The 18,436-nt window shown below is 45.9% G+C and overlaps 1 protein-coding gene across 1 annotated transcript in view; it reads right to left on the bottom strand.

Moving 5' to 3' along the window:
* LOC134566150 (balbiani ring protein 3-like) overlaps positions 1–18,436 on the bottom strand; it is a 438,349-nt gene that overhangs the window by 16,506 nt on the left and 403,407 nt on the right. The window contains exons 18-20 of the mRNA XM_063425856.1: positions 7,456–7,605; positions 4,234–4,371; positions 1,696–1,824 (exon numbers count right to left, since the gene is read on the bottom strand). Coding sequence (XP_063281926.1) covers positions 1,696–1,824; positions 4,234–4,371; positions 7,456–7,605 — 417 coding nt within the window. The remainder of the gene's footprint in view (positions 1–1,695; positions 1,825–4,233; positions 4,372–7,455; positions 7,606–18,436) is intronic.

The following is an 18,436-nucleotide window of genomic DNA, read 5'->3' on the forward strand; positions in this document are numbered from 1 at the left end:
CATATGTCCTGACACCGCCGGCTTGGCATATTGTAACCAACTGTTAATAAGTGCACAACAAAAATAAGGAATATAAAAAACATGGCACAACAAGCTTGCATATTGCAGATACACTAGCTTAACTCACCAAGCATCATAGCATTTTGTGCCTCTAACTTGCACAGATGTAAGCCTTTTTAATTCTCTATTATTTTACTATTTGTATTATTTTAGTAATTCTCGATAGGGATTACACGGAGAGAGGCAGCTCACACTAACTAACCTACCTCTTCCGTAGTAAGCACTCACTCTCTATTAGACCGCAATCATTCACCCAGCATGTCTAGAAAACGTCCTGCCAACAAGTATGTTATGCATTGATCAGATAGACAGGAACGCTAAATCTGTTTATGTTATTATATAAAATTGTGCTGATCTTTCCACATGCTGACCAACTGTTAACATATGTCTTGTTATATACGTGTCAATGCTGTTGGGGCATGATGAGCCCTCTTGTTATATTTTCATGCACTCCAAAAATAAAGAATTAAAATAAAGAATTTTTTTTTAAAAATGACGTGAGCACACTGATTTCATTGCCAGCATGCTGGCATCGTGACGTCACAGGAGTTTTGATAGCATCTGCAGTGCCTGCACTATGGAAGAACAGCATAGGGACCTCCTGTGGAAAGTCTTGCAGCTGACCCTTGTCAGTCAATACCTCGGCATGCCTGGCATTGACTGACAGCTAGCAGAAAAACTAATTTTTAAATAGGTTTGCATCCTAATCTATAAATTTTCTAGCAAAACTGCAAGCACAATGTATAGAGACAATCTTATTCTTAATCTAATGAGAGTTAAGCCATGCCCCCTAACTTGTTTAGGGCACGAGAGGGCCCTTTAAGGGAGGGACTAATGTCAGATTGTTCCTATTTAGTAACTGACAAGTTTCTTTATTGGGTCTGAAATGTTAGTATAAGGGCAAAAAAAATCTTTTCTCACACACCATTAAAATCGTAAAATACCTTGCTCATAGGTATTTACAAGGACCCTGAAGGCATTAGTAGCAGTACAACTTATTAAAAATGGCATCAGAATGTAAAATGGATGTCTGCATTTGAGCATAATATCCATATACAATAAATACAATTAAATCATACATTTCTAGAATACAGGTATTTAAAACTACAATGGCAATCTTTATAAATATCTGAACTGCTAATATAATGCTGACAGTGAAATGGTAATTCCATTCACTAAAGTAATATGATGACCCATTGAAACTTCCTGTACTGTTTGAAAACATACCCTCTGGCCACTTATCTGTTTATTTGTTAAAAGAACATCATTGATAGACAGTATATTGGGTGTGGGATACGGGAGAGCAAACTTCACCTGGTGATGTTGAGATCTTTTTGACACATTTATTAATTAATCTATGGTATTTGGTTGTGCTAGTGTAAAAATAAATGGAAGTCTTAGGGACTACGCTAACAATATTTGCATTTTCCATGTGAAACAATTGTTTTATGTGGAGAACATTAGCACCAAAAAGACAGGGTTTACAGTCAGGAATGCAGTATAATTGTGATATAAAGTGGTAGAATATATTTACTGCTTCTAATAGAATCTGTAATTTACCCCGATTACTGAATTGTTCAATTAAATGCCTATTTGGGCATTACCTAAAAAACTTCTAAGTGTGTTTTCACTTACCAGGTAGGGTGGGCACACACTCATCTCGGCAATTCCTTGGACAGCATTTCTGTCCTTTTGGACATTTCTTGCACGGAACAAAACAGGGGGAAAGGTTAGGCTTAGCAGCTGGACAAAATCCCGGGGTCACTGAAAGAAAAGACATGACAATCAAAAGCTGAACTATGTCATACTTGATATTACAAGGATACTTTCTTTGATATCCTTAGAGGAAGCTGAGCTTATTTTAATAAGATAAGTTGACTCTTTTCTATCCCACTTGTCACAGATTGGCGAGGATGTGGTTTAGGTTTATATCACAAGCTGTACTAATATGCAGAAAAGGGCTGGCAAAGTTGCTGCTGGGGGGGTCAAGTGGCCGGGGGGATGGGCTTGCAAAGTTAAGTTTTGCTTATCAGAACCTGTCCTATGCGAGTGCCGCCATCTACTTCTGGACGGTCCTCTTCTGCTCCTGGCGCTCCAGGTGCAAGGAGCCACAGCACTGCTGTATTCCTAAACATGCATGGGAGTGCAGCAGAGAGGTCTATGGAGGATCACACAAGACCACAGGATCCTCTATAGATAGAGCTAATTTCCCTGCTAATCTTGGGGGATTGACACTTCTTGATGGCAGTAGCTTCACACAGTGACAAGAAGTGTCGGGTGAAGGAAAAATACTGAGACAAAGTAGTCCCTGCTCTGTCTCAGGATATCTTTTGACTGTGTTGAAACTTCATTACCGTCAATATGAGTATTTCAGTGTGACAGTACTGCTCTAACAGACTCCAAAAACAAAATATTGTTTTCTGCTCCCTCAGATACAGCATATGTGAATTCAGTCACAATGTGCCTACTCACTCCAAAATTTAGGAAAAAAATCCAGATTCAACAGAAAGTATATCAATTAAAGAATTAGGAAATAAAATGCATTTATTCATTTTAATGTATTTTTAATCTATTGTAGGCTTGTTATACCTCAGTATGTGACTAATTTTGTTCCTGAGCAGTTCTTGAGCTAGTAGGCCCCATCTCAGGTCTTTAATAATGTTAGATGTTGAGGCCAGTTTGTTTTTTGTAGAGGCTGCCATCTTGTTAACCTGAAAATCACTTGTTAACCTGTTTTCATGTACTAAAGTAGAAAGGAGGTGGAATTTTTGGCGCTTGTTTTCTATGGCAGCTAGGGCTTCCCAAAACCAGAGTCTCTTCTTTCTGGTTGTGTAGTGAATGTGCAGGGAAGGGTGCAGGGAAGCAGAGCCTGTATTGCTGGTCTCGGATCTAAAGCAGTATAATGAATAGAGGAGAGAACGTAATATAGTGTAGTATGTTAAAATGTCTGGTTAAATGTAGAAAAACTAAATGCACTTACAATTTCCTGGAGCCTATATTCAGCTCCAGACTTGCGAGTGGACGGAACTATCCCCGTCTGTTGATATGTTGGTGATCCTTGTGCTTATTTGAAGATGTTTTTCACCGTTTCTCACTTTGAGAAAGCCTTACTGTAGGTGAAACGCATTAGTGTTTTGTGAATTATTTATGCTACATTTGGTTTTACTATTTGTCTCCAAATACAGTTAATTATTTTACACTGTTTGGAGCTTCCTGACCTATCTTTGAAGATTTTACTTAAAGGACTCACGCAGCTATATCCTTCGTGGGGATCATACCACCTACGCCTATTGGGATTGAGCAATATCTATATTTGTTCTCTGTTTGTGAGTATACGTCTTTTTATTTGCTTTTATCCTTCTACATACATACAGAGAGCACCATATTTTGTATTTTCCCTCCTGTATACTGAGGACATCTGACTGCAGGACCGCGACACAACAACCAGAAAAAAACACAACAACTGTGAAAAACATCTCCAAACAAGCACAAGGATCACCAACATATCCACAGATGGGGATTGTTCCGTCCACGTGCATAAATCTGGAGTTGAATATAGGCTCCAGGAAATTGTAAGTGCATTTTGTTTTTTTACATTGAACCGAAAGTTTTAACATACAACACTATATTATGTTGTCTCCTCTTATTCCTTATACTGCTTTGGATCTGAGAACACTAATACAGGCGCTGCTTCCTTGCACCCTTCTCTGTTTTCATTTAATGTTTGACTTTCTTTTAAGTTTAGATAAAAAAAAATTGAAAATTACATTGCAATTCAGTTCAGTCCAGGCACAGTCAGCATACACATTGCAATTGATAAAAGATATTGAAAAATTGCCTAATTTCGCATTTGCTCTGTATGCGTTCCCTGTATTGTCAGCCCGGTGCAAAAGACATAGCTTATTACAATGACTGATGGGAAACTAAGACAGAGGCTTCCAGTTGCAGGATAAAATGAATGTCCAAAATGTATGTCCTAACTATAAATACTTTTTTTATTTTCCCTGCATATTATAAGCAGACACAAATAAAATTGTCCTGTCCAGTTTAAATATGGACTCAACTAGACCTTTTCATGACGTTTATGGCTACTTCCTATTCATTTATTTATTTTTTATACATATAAATATATATTTAACAAATTCCACAGCACTGTTGTTTTGACCTACTTACCTCCTAGGGGTGGCACACAATTGAATCCGCATCCTGACTTGCAGCATTTGAAGTCCGGGGCGCACTCAGAATCAGAGCTACATTTGTCATCACAAAGTGAATCTATCAGTTTTGCCCATGGACATTGTCCCCTTCTTTCTGAGCAAAAGAAGTGAAAAGGTAAAGTAAAACCGTGACGGAACTAGATAGTCCCTCTGTAAACTTATCTGGAAGAATGATCTTTAAACATATCTTTATAGCTCTAAATTGCAGTCTATAGAGAGAGGAGACAACCAGAACCACCCATAACACAATTTTTCCTGCTATTTAACAAAATGTTGCACCATCACTCTTGCTGTGCTGGAAGAGAGTTCATTGTCCCTGCTGTACCCAATAGGTGGTATTCTATTGTAAATATAATGTGCATTTGTTTTCGACCTAGCTGTCCAAATGATTTACAGGGTTATTCTCTAAAGTGAGAATTTAAGGTGAATTCAAAGTGAAAGTAGCTTTCAGTTCTGCTACTCTGGCCTCAAATTTGAAATTCCCTTGGAATTCAAGAGGAATTCTCATTTTAGTAAATTATCCTGTATATGTGATATATTTTTTATATTTCTATATGTTTATCCAAAAATAATAAATCATTTGGAAAGCATTTCCTCTTCTCTCAGAATCTGTTCTTTTTTTCTTCCTTTCTGATGTTTTATGTATTTTTCTAATGCTTTCTTTGACCAAAGGAGGAGCTTAAGCCTATTCAGTTTAGGACTAAATTCGGGTATAATTTTCAGTTTAGAATTTCATTCAGAGAATGAAATTCCTATCCAATCCTTGTAGCTGTTTAATAGTTAGCCTTCTAATTTCCACAGTTTTAGTAAATAAGGCAGGTTAAAATGTCCCTCCTGCTCTTATTTGCTACCATTAGCGACGGGTGGGGGCCTTAAGTGATATGGGGGGACACATACTGTCCCCCTGCATGTCTGCACCTATTAGTGGCGGATGGGGGTCCTAAGTGATGGGAGGAACCTATTGTCTAACTCTAGTCCTCACCCATTAGCAGCGGGTGTAGATAATAGTAAAAAACCAACCCCCTAAGTGACTAGGGGACCACAAGCCCCTAGTCGCCTCCCCCCAGTAACTAGGGGTCTCAAAGTCCGTCTGACTAATGAACAAATGGTTAAAATTCCCGCCCGCATTTCAGAAGAGCAAATTGTGGCGAAAGTGACCTCGCCACTGGTTTTTGGAGGGGCCTGTTTGCCAGCCTCCTGCCCTGTGGCTATGGCCCGGGGGTGTGTGGCCCTTTAAAAACATTATGGGGGCTTATGGACTTTCACTGGACTGGTGCTGGCCCTTTAAGCACATTTTTGGGACATGGGAAAATTGGGACAATGCTCCTTTAAGACTGTGTCCCCAGACGTGTGTGGGACACTGCCCCTTTAAGCCTGTGTTCCCAGTGTCCCCAGACTTGGTTAAAGTACTTTGTTTATGGCTTCTTTACACGTGGTTCAGTAAATGGGGCTTACTGAACCAAGTACCACACAGGCGGACCACCCAGAAGTGGAAGTGTGCAGGCAATTTACATCTTATGAAGATTGGATGTGTGGTTTTAAAGTTATAGTATATGTGCAAAAAGTATATTTTTCCTGCCTGTGATATTTACTTTAACCCATTGTGTTCAGTAATTATATCACAGGCAGAGGGGAGGGTTTGTGTGTAATTGATGGGAGTGTTTGTACTGTATACTACGTGTTTATTGGTTGTTCTGTAAAACCCTGTGGGCGGTCCTGTATGTGTTAAACCTGCATAAAAGAAGGCCCTTTGGTGCCAAGTAAAACAGAGTTCTTCTTCACCCCCAATCTGGAGTCCTGTCTCTTATTGGGGGAATTGCTATATCACTACAAGGGATTGCTATGCTCTGCATTCACCCTTGGATAATCACTTCTAAGCTCTTTTAAGAGCTTGTTCCTGTTTCACTCTCTTAGAGGAGAGGTTCACACACTGGAGCCTGGAGCCTTGCCGTAGGTCCAGGGTGGGTAAGAGACGACGAGACCCCAACCAAGGCGGTTTGTGTGGTCTGCGGTGGTTGTGGTGTCTGGCGGAGCGCTTGGAGCCCTCTGGAAGCGCTAGGAGCATTGAGTAACGGAGGTACCCAGTCGGGGTGCCAGGTGATCCATTACACAAATGCCCAAGTCTGCAACTGGGCATGCGTGAGAATTTTACAGCCGTATCTCGTGTGGGCAGATATTCATCGGCCCAAACTAAGATGGCAGCGCCTAGGACCTAGATCCGAACAAGAAATAAAGTGGAAAGTGGGGGGGATCTAGAGGCATTTGGATATTACTGGAGGGACAATAAAATGTAGTAGAGTCGTTAGGGTGGTTAAAAAAAAAAACAGATGCGGCTATGAAAGTGCCGCTTTATACGTTGAATTCCAAATACAGCAGTATGTAAAATTACAATAAAATAAACTTTTGGGATTGAATCGATCCAATTCATTTTCGTAAGGATAACAAATTAGGGACCTATCTATTAAGCAACTGAAACAGCAAAATTAGGAAAACGAAAATTAGGGACTTTTTTTTCTGAATTTTTTTCTTTAAGCCATTTAGTAGATATCTCTCTAATCTGATATCCTTAGAATGGATTGCCATAATTAAGGGTACCAAATTTAGACTTATCTAGTCTACTAACCAAACGAAAGAGCAACTTTATGAAAAAGAGCTTTTCCTATTTTTCCTCTTTAAGCTGTTTAGTAGATAGCTCCACTAATTTGCCTCACTGATGTGGGAATCCTATTTGGTGTGGGATTCCTACATCAGGGTACCTTATAGGGAATAACAGATGTCAGAATTTCTGATAATTTCAGATTAATATAGGGGTTGCTCCAAATTGATAATGAATTTCGCTGAAACGAAAATTACTGAAATCAAACTAAAAACAAACTAAATGTTATCCCTGTGTACATGTCTAATTTACATAAAATAAAATTTAAATTCATGTATATAATTAGCTGGCAAACTATATTTTTATTTAAGTAAAAAATAAAGAAGCAAAGAGGACTTGCACTTGAGGACTTCAAAATATAGGATAAGTGCGCAGTGCTTAAATCTATTAAAAATTTTAACAAAACAATTTCCTGCAGCAGGGATTATGATACACGCATAATAATTATAGCAGATAGTTTCGTGGAAGGATCAGTAAACAATTTTAGGAAACATTAAAGAATAATGCGGTAATGCAGCTTACCTTGGGCAGGGGTCTTGCACACCATCCCCTCACTCTGTGGGCAGCATTTCTTGTCCTCAAGGCAGTCTTTGTCCGAATCACACCACTTTGCTTTATCACCTTTACGAATTACAAATCGTTCAGGGGGGCAAACGCCAGGCTTCTCTGAATCTGTATAAAAAAAATAAAACACGATACACATGGAATGCCTATTTTCTTCACTTATAGACGCCTTTTCCTTGATAATATCCAACCTCTTTCTTATGCCTTTTACTTTCATTACTGCTGACTATAATTTCCACCCAGTTTACTATATTGTCCTCTGCATATTTCTTTATCCACTCTTTTTCTCCCCTTTATGTGTGAGTGCTTTTTCCACACTATCAATTCTGATTGACTCATTTGACAGAAGAAATTCTAGGTATCTGATCTTCACATTCTGAAAGAACATATTATATTCCTTATTATTCAAGATGGTGAAAATGGGGAGGCACCTGGTTTCATACATATTTAATACAGTCTATACTCTTACTAATAAAATATGATTCACTTGGTAAATACTTACTTGGTAAATACTTTCTTCTCGGACTACAGTGCAAGGCACCTTATTCCAGGGCCCTATTTTACCTTGAATTGTGGAGAGCCCCCAGGAGGAAAAATGTTTCAAGTAAGTGAATCTCATAAGAGCAGGCATTAGGTTGCTAGGATAGGACTGCTGGCGCTGGCTAGAGAGTATAGGAACAGAGAGATTGACGTCACTGCGTTCAGGCACCAGCATACTGGCATCAAACCCAGAATGACGGATGTAACTGAGCTCCTTGTACCCCTGGCTGGGTACCTCCGCCAATGACCGCTTCCTAGCTGGAACAAGGGACAAACCGCAGCACTTCTGCCCACAGTCGCTGTGGCTTGACTGGGGCCCTGGAACTGCTCTCTCCAGGAGCCGAATGGGGATTTCGCTCTAGACAACCTCAAGCACTGGATGACACTTGGTCCTGGGAGCTCTAGTCCTGGAACCGCTCTCTCCTGGAGCCGAATGGGGATTTTGCTCTAGACACTCCCAGGCACTGGACGACAATCAGTCCTGGGAGCTCTAGTCCTTACAAGGACTTTCCCGTTGAATCCTCCACACTGGAACAGTGATTAAAGAAACTGCCTGAGCCTGAGTTATTATAGCTCGCAGTTCGGATGTTGAGTCGAACGTTTCTCCATACGAATGGCAGTCTCCCAAGTGTATGCTCCCAGTAAAGTAGACAGGTACCCAAACATCAGCCAAAACTTGATGGAGGGTGTAACAGGAATCAATTTTAATGGTGCCACACTGGCTTTTATGCAAGTCCCCATGCAAGGGGGACTCCCACATGGACCTTGTGGGAACAGGGACATAAAGGTTACAACCAATAATAACACAGTGACAAAGTGTGACACTCCCAATACAAACAGATAATCCCCTTCTCTCTGCCTGTGAGATAATTGAGTCAGATACTGTAATAACTCAATTATATCCAGGCAAAAAAAATACACATTTTTCATAAAACTTGAAAAGTACCCCAAAACACATAAAATCCCCATACATGTTATATCCCCTGATAGCCCTGATCTGGGTGGTCAACATAAACAAAAATCACCAAGATTAGTTCAGGGGTTTTGGAATTTTATGGAAGTCCAATTTTGACCAACCGCACAAGAGGCCTCTGCCCAGAAACAATTATGAGTTTAGGTTGTGCGGACGGTTTATTTCGACAAGTCTTAAAAACTAATAAATGCACGAATGGCACCCTCTGGCTCATAGCAGCGATTGTTCCCCTGGTTTGTGGGAACCAAACTAACAAACAATGCTCTCCTGGCTGTTCAGGAAAAGGAAGCAGACATTTGTATAGTCTCACCAGTGTTCGGGAAGTCGAGTGTCCAATTTTAGTTCCAGACACTTGACAACTAAGTCGCAATGCCTCCTTTCGTGTGAACAAGATGGCCGACATTTTCTTCTGCACGCGGCATTCGACTGTACGAATGGCAGCCACACAGGGAGAGCACTTAATTGACTGTTCTCTTTGATGAGCCAGGGGGGTGGTCGGTGTTCGGTAGTTACAGCTACCGAATGGAAAAAAGTTAAATAACACTGTAATTTCTTCACACCCCTCAAGTCTATTCACGGTTTTGGTCCATGCGAACGGCCGCCAGGGAGCTAGCATTCGGTTCTATGCGTACGAATGGAAAGTGCCGAACCAGGGGGAATAAAATATGGGTCTTTACAGTTGCTGACCTGGCCCATAGTCGGTGGGCAGGAGGCTGGCAAGCATCATATTCCGGCTCCCGCGGCATCACTAGACAGCGCGCGAGGGAGCAGAGCAGAGAGGTTAGAGCTCCCTCGCCGCGCCTGATCGCAGCACTGCCGCACTGGGGGCGGAGATGGTGGCCGGCAGGAGGGAGAGCTTCCCTCCTGCCGGTCACTGCAATCTTGCGCCCCCGGAGCCGGTGCGCCCTAAGGCAGCCGCCTGTGCCTACATACAGATTGTTGAGTCCATACACACATACAGACTGCTGAGTCCATACACACAGACACACACACAAACGGATGAGTCCATACACACACACATACACAGACTGCTGAGTCCATACACACACACAGACTGCTGAGTCCATACACACACATAGACTGCTGAGTCCATACACACACATAGACTGCTGAGTCCATACACACACATAGACTGCTGAGTCCATACACACACACACACTGCTGAGTCCACCCACACACACACACAGACTGCTGAGGTCATACACACACAGACTGCTGAGTCCATACACACACACACACACTGCTGAGTCCATATATACACACACACACACAAACACACAGACTGCTGAGTCCATACACACACACACAAACACACAGACTGCTGAGTCCATACACACACACATACACACAGACTGCTGAGTCCATACACACACATATACACACAGACTGCCGAGTCCATACACACACAAACAAATAGACTGCTGAGTCCACACACACAGTGGGCTGAGTCCATACACACACACAGTGGGCTGAGTCCATACACACACAGAATGCTGAGTCCATACACACACACACACACAGAGTGCTGAGTCCATACACACACAGACTGCTGAGTCCATACACACATACAGACTGCTAAGTCCATACACACAGACACACACACAGACTACTGAGTCCATACACACACACATACTGCTGAGTCCATACACACACACAGACACACAGACTGCTGAGTCCATACACACACATAGACTGCTGAGCAGGGCTGCCATCAGAAATTTTAGGGCCCCTGACACAGCTCAAGATCTGGGCCTCCAGGGCAGCCCCGAGCTGCCCACAAGGATGAAGTGTGTGTGTGTATAATGGATGTAGAATGTGTGTCATGGATGCAGTGTGTATAGTGGATGTAGAATGTGTGTAGTAGATGCGGTATGTGTGTCATGGATGCAGTGTGTATAGTGGATGCAGATTGTACGTTTTGTGTAATGTATGTAATGTTTGTATGCATGCATTAGATGCAGAGTGTTTTTGTAGTGGATGTAGTGTGCATAGTAAATGTAGTGTGTATAGAGCATGTAGTGTGTTTGTAGTGAATGTAGTGTATTTGTAATGAGTGCAACGTGTGTAAAGTGAATGCAGTGTGTGTGTGGGGTGCAAAGTGTGTTTAGTGAATGTAGTGTGTGTGTGTGTGTAGTGCAGAGTGTGTTTAGTAAATGTAGTGTGTAGTGAGTGCAACGTGTGTATAGTGAATGTAGTGTGTGTGTGTGTGTGTAGTTCAAAGTGTGTTTAGTGAATGTAGTGTGTGTGTGTAGTGCAGAGTGTGTTTAGTGAATGTAGTGTTTGTAGTGAGTGCAGAGAGTGTATAGTGAATGTAGTGTGAGTATGTGTAGTGCAGAGTGTGTTTAGTGAATGTAGTGTGTGTGTGTTTGTGTATGTGTAGTGCAAAGTGTGTATAGTCAATGTAGTGTGTGTGTGTGTGTGTGTGTGTAGAGCAAAGTGTGTTTAGTGAATGTAGTGTGTGTGTGTAGTGCAGAGTGTGTTTAGTGAATGTAGTGTGAGTATGTGTAGTGCATAGTGTGTTTAGTGAATGTAAGTGTGTGTAGTGCAGAGTGTGTTTAGTGAATATAGTGTGTGTGTAGTGCAGAGTGTGTTTAGTGAATGTGATGTGTGTGTGTGTGTGTAGTGCAGAGTGTGTTTAGTGAATGTAGTGTGTGTAGTGCAGAGTGTGTACTTGTAAGGATGCAGTGTGTGTGTAAAATAGGGGGGAGGGGAGTATTTTTTTTATTTATTTGTGTATATTTCAATCCCCCCCCCCCCCCCTCCCTGGTTCTTACTGTGCCAGGCAGAGGGGAGATCGCATTCCCTGGTGGTCCGGTGGCATGGTGGAGCGAGCCAGCCGCGTTACATTGAAGAGGGGGCCCAGCAGCACACACTGTCTTCCTTTCCAGCTCCTCTCTGACTAACCCTTGCGAGACAGGTCTGAGTGCTGTGCGGAGCGTTGCCATGGTAACCCATGGCAGCACGCTGGCGGCCGCAGGGCATAGGGAAGTTAGACAGAGAGCAGCTGGAAAGGAGGACGGAGTGTGCTGCTGGGATCCCTCTTCAATGTACAGGTAGCAGGGGGCCCTCTGTGCACACATATATAGCAAACATTATATATAAGTGCACATAAGGAATGTGGGGCTCGGACTGCCAGAGTAGTTCGGGCCCCCCAGGACCGCCGGGCCCATGACAACCATTATGGTTGTTATGCCCTGATGGCGGTCCTGCTGCTGAGTCCATACACACACACATAGACTGCTGAGTCCATACACACACAGACTGCTGAGTCCATACACACACACACACACACACACACACACAGACTGCTGAGTCCATACACACACAGACTGCTGAGTCCATACACACACACACAGACACAGACTGCTGAGTCCACACACACACACAGACACACAGACTGCTGAGTCCACACACACACACACAGACTGCTGAGTCCACACACACACACACAGACACAGATTGCTGAGTCCATACACACACAGACACACAGACTGCTGAGTCCATACACACACAGACACACAGACTGCTGAGTCCATACACACACAGACTGCTGAGTCCATACACACACACACAGACACAGACTGCTGAGTCCATACACACACACACAGACACAGACTGCTGAGTCCACACACACACACAGACACACAGACTGCTGAGTCCACACACACACACAGACACACAGACTGCTGAGTCCGCACACACACACACAGACACAGACTGCTGAGTCCATACACACACAGACACACAGACTGCTGAGTCCATACACACACAGACACACAGACACACAGACTGCTGAGTCCATACACACACAGACTGCTGAGTCCATACACACAAACACAGACACAGACTGCTGAGTCCATACACACACAGACACACAGACTGCTGAGTCCATACACACACAGACACACAGACTGCTGAGTCCATACACACACAGACTGCTGAGTCCATACACACACACACAGACACAGACTGCTGAGTCCATACACACACCAACTGCTGAGTCCATACACACACAGACTGCTGAGTCCATACACACACAGACTGCTGAGTCCATACACAGACACAGACACAGACACAGACTGCTGAGTCCATACACACACAGACTGCTGAGCAGAGGCGGCTCTAGACTTTATGAGGCCTTAGGCGTAACTCAAACATGAGGCCCCACTAACAAAAAAGTGTCACATATACACATTGATGCACAGTTTACCTGTGTATGTGCCTGAGAGTGTGTCTGACAGAGAGTATCCTTGTGTGTGAGAATGTATGTCTCTGTGAGCATGATTGTGTTTTTGTCTGAGACTGAAGTGTGTTGTGTGTATGGCAGGTGATGGTGTGAGGGGGGTGATGGTGAGAGGGAAAGGGGGTGATGGTGAGAGGGAGAGCGGGGTGATGGTGAGAGGGAGCGGGGGTGATGTGAGAAGGAGGGGGGGTGATGTGAGAAGGAGGGGGGGTGATGTGAGAGTGGAGGGGGGGTGATGTGAGAGTGGAGGGGGGTTGATGTGAGAGTGGAGGGGGGTTGATGTGAGAGTGGAGGGGGGTTGATGTGAGAGTGGAGGGGGGTTGATGTGAGAGTGAGGGGGGTTGATGTGAGAGTGAGGGGGGTTGATGTGAGAGTGAGGGGGGTTGATGTGAGAGTGAGGGGGGGTTGATGTGAGAGTGAGGGGGGTTGATGTGAGAGTGAGGGGGTGATGTGATGTGAGAAGGAGGGGGTGATGTGAGAAGGAGGGGGTGATGTGAGAAGGAGGGGGTTGATGGTGAGGGGGTGAGGCTGAGGGGGGTGAGGCTGAGGGGGGTGATGCTGAGGGGGGTGATGCTGAGGGGGGTGATGCTGAGGGGGGTGATGCTGAGGGGGTGGGGGGTGAGGCTGAGGGTGGTGAGGAGTGAGGCTGAGGGGGTGGGGGGGTGATGCTGAGGATGGTGAGGGGGTGATGCTGCAGGTGGTTGGGGTGGGGGGGGTGATGCTGAGGATGGTGAGGGGGGTTATGCTGAGGATGGTGAGGTGGTGATGCTGAGGGTGGTGAGGGAGGGTGATGCTGAGGGTGGTGGGGTGGTGAGGCTGAGGGTGCTGAGGCTGAGGGTGGTGGGGGGTGCTGAGGCTGAGGGTGGTGGGGGGTGCTGAGGCTGGTGGGGTGGTGAGGCTAAGGGTGGTGAGGGGGTGAGGCTGAGGGTGGTGGGGCTGAGGTTATTGGGAGGGTGGGGAGGCTAAGGGTGGTGGGGGGTGCTGAGGCTGAGGGTGGTGTGGGGTGCTGAGGCTGAGGGTTGTGGGGTGCTGAGGGTGGTGGGAAGGGTGGGGAGGCTGAGGGTGGTGGGGAGGGTGGGGAGGCTGAAGGTGGTGGGGAGGGTGGTGAGGCTGAAGTTGGTAGGGAGGCCGAGGGTGGTGAGGCTGAGGGTGGTGGGGAAGGTGGTGGGGCTGAGGGTGGTGGGGCTGAGGGTGGTGGGGAAGGTGGTGGGGCTGAGGGTGGTGGGGAAGGTGGTGGGGCTGAGGGTGGTGGGGAGCGTCGTGGGGCTGAGGGTGGTAGGGAGGGTGAGGAGGCTGAGGGTGGTAGGGAGGGTGAGGAGGCTGAGGGTGGTGGGGAGGGTGGTGAGGAGGGTGGTGAGGCTGAGGTTATTGGGGAGGGTGGGGAGGCTGAGGGTGGTGGGGGTGCTGAGGCTGAGGGTGGTGTGGGGTGCTGAGGCTGAGGGTTGTGGGGAGGGTGGGGAGGCTGAGAGTGGTGGGGAGGGTGGGGAGGCTGAGGGTGTTGGGGAGGGTGGGGAGGCTGAAGGTGGTGGGGAGGGTGGTGAGGCTGAAGTTGGTAGGGAGGCTGAGGGTGGTGAGGCTGAGGGTGGTGGGGGAGGTGGTGGGGCTGAGGGTGGTGGGGAAGGTGGTGGGGCTGAGGGTGGTAGGGATGGTGAGGAGGCTGAGGGTGGTGAGGCTGGCTGAGGGCGGTAGGGAGGGTGATGAGGCCATACATACAGACACACAAACTTCCTCACTAGCTAGCAGACAGACACACACACACACACACACACGCACGCACATTAAGCCTACCTGTCCCTGGAGCCTGTTGCTGGGGGTCAGCCATCTTCCATGCTTTCCAGCAGCAGCATGGGCTCCGGCCCCAGACAGCCCCCAGCACCGTTCCAGCTGCTCTGCCCTGCATTCCCTCGGGCTGTCACAGACTGTTACAGCCCGAGGGAATATAATTCAAACACATAACCAGCAGATTGCTGGCATTTGGGGGGGCCCAAGGGGGGGCACAGCATGATGTAGGGGGGGCCATGGCCTCCTCTGCCCCCCCCCCCCCCCCCCTAGCGACGCCACTGGACGGGAGTGCCTGGAAAAACACCTGAAATTGAGATCGAGATAAAGCGTCAGCAGCCGTGTTGTGAATACCCGCGATGTGAAGGCAAATTAGGTGGAACTGGACGGTTGCTGCCAACCAGGTCAGCTTGCGAATCAGCCGCATAATGGTAAGAGAGGATGAGCGCCCTTTATTGATGATATCGCAAGCTGACGAGCTGTCGGAATAACACTTTACTGCCTTGCCGGACCAGAGGTGACCCCAAGTGTGTGCGGCTGCCACAATGGGGTAAATCTCAAACAGAGCTGAAGTTTCTCTAAACCCCGGCAAGGCATCCGTCTCAGCTGGCCAGTGACCCCTAAACCAGTGATTACCAAATATAGCTGCAAAACCCCTGTTGGCTGCAGCGTCAGTGTAAATGCAGGGAGAGGAGTCTGAGAGGGGAGGGATAAACATGGAGATACCTTTCCATAGGGATAAAAACTGCCCCCACATGAGTAGGTCAGCTTTGGCGTGCTGGTCCAACGCAATTGGGCAGTCGTCTGGTACCCCGTGAAGCAGGCAAAGGAGCCTGGACACAAAAGATCTGCCCTGCGGAACGATGCGCATCGCGAAATTCAGGGACCCCAATAGGGACTGAAGTTCTTTCCTGGTGCATACATCGCTCCGCAGGAACATGTCTATTTCCCCTCTCAGGTGGACAAGTTTTTCAGTGGGAAGGCTGGCGCGGAAGGTAGCAGAATCTAGATCTATGCCCAGGAAAGTGAGTTTAGTGGTGGGGCCAATTGTTTTGGCGGGAGACAAAGGTACCCCGAGGGTGGTGAAAAGTGCAGAGGTGCTGAGGATATCGGTGGGTGTGCATGTGCTTGGTTCTATGATGAGGAAGTCATCCAAGTAGTGAATGACTGCGTGACACCTAAAAATGTTCAGAAGCAGCCAGCATAGCGTTTCCACGAAAATATCAAAGAGTTTGGGGCTGCTTCTGGAACCGAAAGTGAGACGCGTGGAAAAATAGTACCTGTTTCGCCATTTAACACCGTGCAAGTGCCAAAGTGATGGGTGCTAGGAACAAAAGAGGAGTGCGGTGCAGATAAATCGATAATCATACGTTTTTTATTAGAATACTTGTGTACAGCTATACCGATAGGGTTAGTGCGCCAGGAGGAAAACGGTGAGGAGGTGAAGGGGCCGATCATGAACCCTTGAGTGATTTCAGTAGAGAGGAGAAGGTCCGTGGCCTCTGGGTCTAGACAGGCTGATAGGAGATTAGGGCATTCCAGTATCCCTGGGGGGATGGACACGAGACCCGTGAAAAAACCCTGGGTAAACCCTGTTGATGTGGAATTATTAAAAATTATTATTGTACTTGTATTGAATTATTGTACTAACTCCATTTTAACCTTATATTGTGACAATCCTCCATTTTGTCCTCCTAACCTGACTTCTTCAAATCCTCCATTTTGTCCTCATGACTTAACTTGTTCATTTTAAAACTACATTACGTGACTGAACTTCTCAACCCAATTAATACAGTAGACAAAGACCGTGTTTCCTTCAAGGACAAGTACCAGGAGGTGCTGGCTACTCCTTAAGACTTGCTGGCTACTCCTTAGAGCTTGTAAGATAGTACAGTTTGAAGGCCACAGAACACAGTAGTAATGAAATGTTCTATTCATAAGAGACCTTGCACCTGGACATAAAGCCTGATATCATTGACCGTGTAAAAGGACGCTTAGGACCCCCTTGTCCCCCACCCGTGTCCAGAATAATCCCACCTCTGATGGGTGGGCACGGGACTAACCTCTTAATTTTACGAACCAATAGGTAAGACACTAAACCCGTCACTTAACAATTAATCCAATTGATGATGTTTATTTGCTGATATTCTAATAATCAATGATGACGCAAAATGCCTCTTAAAAGGGCCTGCGCGCCCGCTTTTTCTGCACTTGCCAATAAACTTTCTCGAAGTTATTTTAACCTGAACCTCGTGTGTCAGACTTAATTACTTCAGCGTATATACGCAATTTAATTTTATTGATTTGGACAGGAACAGATAGACTTTGAACATTTTGGTTTACTTTCAAAAAGTACCATAACAACTTGGCGCCCAACGTGGGGCATCGGGCTATGTCCGGCCGGTGAGCCGTCCTAAGGAAGACAAGGGTGGACGGAGGAATCCAGGGGGAAGGAAGGGAGATTGATCACCTCCAGATACACGGTAGAGACTTCTGCAGAGCCACCGGTACGTTCCGGCCCCTTTGATTGACCCGTCCACGTGTCTGTGACTGCTTCCCGGGAGGACATCAAAGACAGGTAATATCTTGCCCGGTGTCTCGTTACTCACTTGTTTACCTGCATTTTAGTCTATCTGTTGCCTGGGCGTGTTTGAATTGTGTTTGAATTGTTTGCCTGTTTCCCCATTTTGAGATAAAGGGGGGGTGGACCTGCAGGGGATTTGCCTGGGGTTCTGTCTTGCTTGTTTTCCCCTTTTTGGGATAAAGGGGGGTGGACCTGAGGGGATTTGCCTGGGTCTTCTGTGTGTCTGTCTATCTGTTTGTATTTTACCCCTTTTGGGATAAAGGGGGGTTGACCCGTGGATGTGTTCCTGGGGGGTCTTCTGTTGCCTGTTTTACCTCTTTTAGGAACCACGGTGCTGTGGTTGTAAGGAAAAAGAGGGGTTGACCCGTGGATGTGTTCCTGGGGGGTCTTCTTTGCCTGTTTACTTCTTTTAGGAGCCTCGTGGCTGTGGCTGTAAGGAAAAAGAAGTTTGTGGAACTGTGGGATCTGTGTAGAATCATAGTTTCCTGTGATCCAAGTTTGTGTCACTTTGATAGCCTAGCTAGCTTCACTGTGCGCGTTCGGACTATCCAGCTCTAGTTGAGTTGGGGACGTCCTGACCCGGACCATCCAGCTCTAGTTGAGTTGGGGACGTCCTGACCCGGACCCTTCGGCTCTAGTTGAGCTGAAGGTCCACTGATTATTTAATCGTGGTAGGAGACTTAGCCTTGTGGCAGGGGACTTTGTTTCCTGGGGGAATTCAGGCAGGTATTGCTTGTTTTTCGCATCACGTGGTAGTGAGACTTATAAGTGGGTTTTATAGGGGCACTACGGGAGTGAGGATAGACGTGGCCACATTCTT

This window comes from Pelobates fuscus, chromosome 6 (genome assembly GCF_036172605.1).
Source record: "Pelobates fuscus isolate aPelFus1 chromosome 6, aPelFus1.pri, whole genome shotgun sequence".
Taxonomy (NCBI): domain Eukaryota; kingdom Metazoa; phylum Chordata; class Amphibia; order Anura; family Pelobatidae; genus Pelobates; species Pelobates fuscus.